The 7,579-nt window shown below is 40.6% G+C and overlaps 1 protein-coding gene across 1 annotated transcript; it reads right to left on the minus strand.

Annotated features, from left to right (window-relative positions):
• Positions 1 to 299: 299 nt before the first annotated feature.
• On the minus strand, positions 300 to 5,252 carry LOC135477855 (17-beta-hydroxysteroid dehydrogenase type 6-like). The gene is made up of 5 exons (XM_064758060.1): positions 5,199 to 5,252; positions 2,861 to 3,182; positions 2,172 to 2,433; positions 1,459 to 1,622; positions 300 to 514 (listed from the first exon to the last, which is right to left on the minus strand). The coding sequence occupies exons 2-5, from the start codon at positions 3,180 to 3,182 to the stop codon at positions 300 to 302; spliced, it is 963 nt and encodes a 320-aa protein (XP_064614130.1). The 5' UTR covers positions 5,199 to 5,252.
• Positions 5,253 to 7,579: the final 2,327 nt, after the last annotated feature.

Here is a 7,579-nt window from a genome sequence, read left to right on the forward strand (position 1 = left end):
TAGCAAATTTTATACAGAAATCTTGAATAACTCCGAGGTCACTATGGTCATGGTGATAATGCAGGAATTTGTCTAAAGCTTTGTCTCTGTTATACTCGATACATGCATATAGATTCGTTTATTTAAACTATGCACAATATGATTATAACGGACACCTGAAATAACTGTTTCGATGAATGCTGACTATAGCTTGTTTAGTGGTGGCAGTAATGCAAAAAGTGAGCTTAGCGAGCGGCACATGCACTGCAGGGAGTATGCCGGCCGCTAACAAGCACTCTATTCAAACTTAAACTGTCTCTTCACTGGATTCCTTGTGGGAGAGGAATTCTTCCTCCCAAGATGGTGTCGGCAAACCATTCCGGACTCCACCGAATCAGTTGGAATAACGTGTTGGCGTCCCAGCCCACCTTGTATCTATACTTTGGGTATTTTGCCGTAAGCGCATGGGTGTAGGCATCTACCACTTTGTGAACGGCGTTAGACGTCACCAGCTTTAGGAAGGCTGTCGTCTCCACTGAAAACAGTAGAAAGAAAAGTTTTCACCTTGATCGCCTACATATACGTACCTTTTAAGGTGTTCTACATTTGTGCAACAAAAAAAAAACACTTGAATCACCCGAATCACCCCCTAAAACTACTTGTTCCGTATTCTTTTAAGTTAAATTCATAAAGTTCAGTTCAAGCTAGAGTAGGCCCTACTGCTATTTCAACCACAAGCTAACCCTGAAGGCTTTAACTACATACCATGGCTTACTATTTAATGCATTGTTCTAGCCACTCAATAATGGTCGGCCACGCATTGCCCAACAAGACTGTATAGGTTCGAATCCAGTTATCGCTTGTGTTTGTGAGTTATCTAGTGAAATCAGTGGTTTATGAAGCACTCTAATAGGGCGTAGGAGGCCTCCGTTGTGTAGTAGTTAGCGTACCAGCGCAGCACAATGACCCAGGCCTCTGATCGCTGTGAGTTCAAGTCCAGCTCACGCTGGCTTTCTCTCCGGTCGTACGAGGAGATGTCTTCCAGCAACCTACGGGTGGGTTTCCCACGGGTTCTGCCCGGTTTCTCCCACCATAATGCTGGCCACGGCCGTATGAGTGAAATGTTCTTGAGTACGGCGTTAAACACCAATCAAATAAATAAATACGCCGTACCCCACGGCCTTCTAAGAATTCCAGATAAAACGTCTAGTTACAAAGCATGTCGGCGAAAAAATCGTGATATAGCTCATGTACAATGCGAAATCCCACATCTCAACGTGAATATAATTCAAATGATAGGACTGAGCGCGTGAAATGATAGGACTGACCTCGTGAGTCTTACCGATAGCCTTCAAATTTCGCCCTAAAGCGTGATTTCGCCTTACATGACTGATACACCCATCCAACGGTTGGAACCGTTTATCTCTGTTTGCATCCCTCATCCGAAAATATAAGGTTATATTTTGTATTGATACTTACTGCGGGATATGAAATTCTCCCCGTAGAATGCGTGTATATTCGGATCCAAACGATTAAAGGTTCTCTGCAAGTTTTGCATAATGACGTCTGGGTCAGCAATTCCAGTGTTGAAGTAGCCCGGCTCCAGGATATGGACAGATATGCCGTATTTGAAGCACTCTCCTCTGTTTATTCAAAATGGTTAGGAATCAGTGAAACGAATGTACTCGTATGCTCCGATGTTTTACATTGTACTTAACAATTTTTCAGTCATATGGCGACAAGGTGACATTTGATTTGTGCATGTAAACTATATTCTCTTGTGGCAGAGCGATTCAATACCGCCAAATTGCTGCCGCCACTGAAGTATCATGCCGATGACACCAGACATGAAAAACCCACCCAGTCACATAATACTGACAACGGTGCAACCAGTCCAGCTGTGGAACAGTAACATGTCCTATTTTCAAAGTCTTTGGTATAAGCCGACCCGCTCAAACAAACGAAACCTAACATTTATTTAATCAACTGATGGGGAGCAATGCGGAGAATGGCTGGTTAATTCTAGGTAAAGGAAACCGGAATGCGTACTATAAATTAGCCGACCTTAGTTGGGAACCTGACAAACCGCTTGACTTAAACCGCTCGATGTTTAGAGGAAAAGGCCCTCTAAACATCGAAGTAGAAGGTCATTTTATGTCTTCAAAATAGACAAAGGAGAGGGTTATTATTACCTTAGACAATCTGAGAAAACTTCGACGCCATGTTTGGAGATACAATATGGGGCTGCCCCTGGTAACGACACGGTGCCCAGAATACTTGAAATGTTGACGACACGCCCCTTGGCGTTACGGACAAGGGGCAGGAAGATTCGAGTGGTTTCTGTAACTCCGTACAAGTTGACCGCCATGGTGCGCTGGTAATCTTCCTTCTTCAACCATTCTACGAGTCCAACGCTGCCCGCAATCCCAGCATTGTTAACAAGGCCCCACAACCCTGCAAAGGCATCCAGAAGTAGCAGCACTTATTTATTATGTGGATAAATACTCAAGAATATTTCACTTACATGTATAAGGCCGAAGGTCAGGTTTATGGGTGGAAAAACAGGAGTACGTGTATAAACTACCAAAAGTCATCTTTGTTAACTTCATGATGCATACAGCAATCTTGTATCAAACACACTACATGACAATCGTGATCGGATATGGTTAATTGACCATGGAATGTACCTCTTTAATTATATTGTTAATTGCTCGAAGTATTTTTATCAGGCCCTTTCCTACAAGACAATGAAGCTCACAAGACCTCCACAAAGGGTACCAAACCTTGATTATTAAGTACTTAGCTGTTGTAAGATATTGCTTCCTCTGGTGAAGAACTAGAGAGCCTCACTGCCCAGGTCCTGTACGACCTTCAACTGTACCTTTGCCCAAGGGTAGCTTCGACTTGACAAATTCAAACGCATTCTTTATGCTCTTTTCATTGGTCACATCTAAAGAAAGCGTAACCAGTCTATCGGAGGCACTTTTGCGTAACCGGTCTTCACCGGTTTCCGTCAAGCATGCAGCGAACACGTGAAAACCCATCCCGTCCAATCGGAGCGCCAGCAGATGTCCTAAGCCAGTGTCACATCCGGTGATGAAGACATAACGATCAGAGTACTCTCCAATCGTCCGTCGTCTGTAGAGCCACATGACCAGATAGTATATCACGGCAGTCGCTCCTAGTATTATCAAGAAATCCATCTGTCAAAGAACACAAAATGATTCAAAACTATTATTTATTTATTTAGCGCCAAACTCAAGAACTTTTCACTTATACTATGGAGGACAGTATTATGGGGGGGAAGAAACTAGAGTGCCCGGCGTAAACCACCGACCTTTGACAAGTTGCTGACGAACTTTCCAACATGTGAGGTACAGTTATGCATACTGTATTGGTGGAATTTAAGACAGGGGGCGCCATCGATCACAGGAGCGCCACCTACCGTACATTGTAATAAGCAATAAGAGTGGGGGAAATTTTACAAATTCCTTGTCTAACGCCGCACCTCGTGTGCCTGTGAGTTCAAAACGCAAGCACCTTCAATCACGAGACCACGGCCCACTGAAAAGGTATTGAGCAACACGACAGATTTATTACCATTCTGGGTAAATTTTAGCTGCCTATATCAGATGCCTACTGTTACAACTTTTCAAATCTTAAATGATAATTTAAAAATATTACACCCACCCCCAACTCAGATGGAACTAACACCACAAATAACGTCATTATATTTGAATTAAATGACTCGTGTTTAACGACGCACTGTAGAATCTTGCGATCGTGTCGCATACTTCGTATTGCACGTCTCCATTAGTTCAGTACATGGAATATGCGACTTGTATATTTTCCTACTGCACGTCTCCATTAGTTCGGTATGAAATATGCGACATGTATATTTCAAATATGCATACATCTGTAAAATATACCGTGACTGTGTTCAGTGAGACTGCATAGGCCTTAAGCATTGTTTTCATGTAAATGTTCGTTAAATGTGAAGACAATGCATTACTTTTATTAATCAAATAAATAAACAAATCTAATAGGCCTCCATTGCATTTAATATCACAGCATTATATGTTTACCCAGTTCTGCTTATGTTAAGGGGCTACCTTAAACGAATTTACAATTGAACAGTTAAAATAACACCTATCTGAGGTAAATTGACAAAGAGACCAATTGCGTGTGACCATTTGCCAACTATCACACTGCTGTCCCTGCTTTAATTTTACTCTCCTCGATGCTGTCTTTCGCGTAAGCAACGTTCCCACTGCACGTCGGTATTATAGACAGGTACAACGTCACTGTACAATAACACTGTACGACGGCAATCAATAACAGCTTCTATGTTCTTTTTGTACATATTCTTACGCCATTCAACAAAAAGTTTTAACGACTTAGTATCTTGAATTTATGTTTAAATACTGAAAATTTAAATTTCGCTCCTTAGTTGAATTGTTTGTTGTTTATTTATTTGTTTGATTGGTGTTTTACACCGTGCTCAAGAATATTTCACTTATAAGACGGAGGCCCCCATTATCATGGGAGAGTGGTGAATAATAAATAGGTTATTGAATGAGTACTGGTTGATGTACGCTTGTTCTATTCTTTCGTTACGGAAGAGCTCGTTTATGCGTTGCGTTCTAAAACAGAATCAGTATTCATTGTTTAACCTATACATGCACGTACATCTTAACACGCGTTATAAAAAGAAACTACCTGAGGCAGTTTATGGTCACTGTTAATAATAGTATCAAGAATGTTTCAGCGGATATCTACACTAACACGGACACTTTTTAATACGTAGGCCACATCATAATAACTTCGTAAAGTAGAGCTAAATCTATATTTCAAGCACGCGGTCCGACACGTAACAGGAGTCAAGAGCTGCGTACAAATTTATCTCCCATTATACATGCATCCATGTGGAGTTTGCTAGCCTGACCCAGCCATTCATTCTCATACCATCGCTAGACTTATGCAGGTTAAGGAGCTTACAGCTGTGCCAGGCGTCCCGGGAATACCTAGTGTAGGCCTACGGTGTACACCTACAATATAACCCGTAGGACGTTTTGTCCACGCTGCGAGCCGCGATTTCTAGACACTGATCATACATGTAAAGCTACAAAACTCAGCCAACAATCAAATTCACACCCCAGCGATTATAAGCCTGTAAGCTTGAGAACGACAGAGACAACAAAACAACGCCCATTTCTTACCGTGAAGACGAACTACGATTATAGACACAGCTCAGCACAAGTTTTGCATGATCTCAATCTAAGTGAGTTACTCCCCCCTGCTTGACCCAGTTTTGTTGTCGCCTTTTTAAAGTTTAAAGGAGGAGAAAACACAAAAATGATGCAAAAAATCAGATGAAAGGACGTGAAAACTTGTAAATATAGTCTATAATAATATTTTCGTTTTTTTCCTTCACAAGAAAAGCGTGTTTGAAAATGTTGGTATAGTGAGTATACATGTGGGATCATGCATCTCTTGGTATATGTCGTCTTTGCATAATAATGTTCCAAATAAGAATGTCTAATAAATTATTTAAATGTAATGCTTTGTTAATATCCAAACACACTCATTTGATCTGACTTATGATGAAATTTATGAATATATTAAAAACATAAACCTGATCAAAATCCAGGTAGAACACATTTGTTAGTTGAAAAAAAAACTAGTGCAAATGTATTAATTAAACATATGTTACATACTCATTTATAACATAATTACACAAAAACAATATAGACCAAAGTAAATGGTCCCAAATACCCACCATACAAACATTATTTTCAAGTTTCAGATTCTCTATAAAGAGAAATCGAAGAAACATACTGAAGACGACATTTTACAACTATCTGTTTGCACTTTTTCATCTGAACTTTATGTAATTTTTATGTTTTCTTTAAGCACCGCTAAGCAAGGTACTATTTTTTGTAACTGGATGTATCAGCTTAAATTTATACCGATACCTTCCATTTTCTCAAATTGTTATCTGATATTTACCATTTACAGCATCATAAATAACATTGACCTATCGTTAAGTCTTAAGACCGTTTCGGTGGCCTAATGTTTACAGCGTCCGCTTCGAAGTCGGGAGATCGGCATAAACCCAGGTCAGGTCATACCAAAGACTTTAAAATGGTACTTGTTGCTGCCTCACTTGGCGTTCAGCACTGAGAGGTTGCATAACTGGTTGGTCCGGTATCAGTATAATGTGACTTGGTGGTGTCTCACTACAGTGACGGCAGCACTTAGACAGCATGGACTCGCCCTGCCACAAGAAGACATAATATACATACACATGCCTAATGATTCCTCGTCGTCATATGGAAGCTTAAAAAATTTAAACCCCAAGCTTACACTTATTCTTGAACTGTTATGTTGTATATCCTGAATGCTCAAGGCTCTTGGGAATGAAACATACATCATACCTCTATCCAGGATGTTCGACTGACTGATTCATTGAACACCAAACTCAAGATGACGGCTAGTATTTTGGTATTTTACCCAGGCGTAAACTAGCGACCGTTGATAAGTTACTGGCGAACTTTCCAACATATGATGTAGAAACATTGTTGGTTAACAAGTGGTCTCAAAAGAACGATAAACTGCGCCACAAAAGGATCGTCGACCGGGTTTGAGCCCGTGCCGCGTTTGCTCTAGCAATTGAGAAAACCAATATGACATGTCACAGGTGAAAAGTTCGTCATAGTCATGTCAAAGGTCACCAGTTTACATGTAACAGTTGTCTTTTCATATATTTATTTGATTGGTGTTTTACGCCATGCTAAAGAATATTTCACTTATACGACGTCGGCCAGCATTATGGTGGGAGGAAACAGGTTGAAGCTCCGGGAAAACCCACGATAATCTGCAAGCTGCTGGTAGACCTCCCACGTGCGGCCAGAAAGGAAGAAAGCATGAGCTGGACTTGAACACACAGTGACCGCATTTGTGAGAGGGTCTTGGGTTATAGCGCTGGTAAGCTAACTACCTCAGCAAAGGAAGCCCTGGGTGCTGCTATTTATGGGAAACCCTCATATATCAAGGCTTAGATTTATGGGTGGAGGGAAATGGGGTGCCCGCGAAGTATTCCACTGTCATAAGCGGAATCAACTTATCTTAGTCAGTCATAAAGATAAAACAGTGAGAGCTAGATTCGAACCTCTGACCTCACTGGTAACGACTGATAGTGTAACGAAAGCAACGTGAAAAAATCAACTCTGATTTTAAAACATTGTGCTTTATTTTCCATACTTGTACAGATGTTATAATAAGACCTGATATATGTGTACGTGCATGGAAACGCACGAGATTAAATTCATCACCTAAACAGCCAAATTTACGAAATATAAATATATAAACCATCAGTTATATATATGATACTACAGTTTGTCTATTATAACCGCCAAATTAAAATACAAGAGATTATTTGCGCTTTTCTTGATTTGAAAAAGCAGTGTCAAGATACCATTTCTATTGGCAAGAAAGTGCGTAATCGCAACAGGGACAAGCTTTACCAAGCAGTCGCAATTTGCGCCTGGCATAACATTCATAATAAAACATATTTAAGAGGGTTCAGTGGCTCAGTGGA

This window comes from Liolophura sinensis, chromosome 11 (assembly GCF_032854445.1).
Source record: "Liolophura sinensis isolate JHLJ2023 chromosome 11, CUHK_Ljap_v2, whole genome shotgun sequence".
NCBI classification, from domain to species: Eukaryota; Metazoa; Mollusca; class Polyplacophora; order Chitonida; family Chitonidae; genus Liolophura; species Liolophura sinensis.

Coding starts and splice junctions, on each gene's coding strand:
- LOC135477855 (XM_064758060.1), bottom strand. CDS start 3,182: ATGGATTTCTTGATAATACTAGGAGCGACTGCCGTGATATACTATCTG. Junction 2,434..2,860: donor GAAGCTACCCTTGGGCAAAG/GTACAGTTGAAG, acceptor ATGCCTTTGCAG/GGTTGTGGGGCCTTGTTAAC. Junction 1,623..2,171: donor GTTTTCTCAGATTGTCTAAG/GTAATAATAACC, acceptor TTGAATAAACAG/AGGAGAGTGCTTCAAATACG.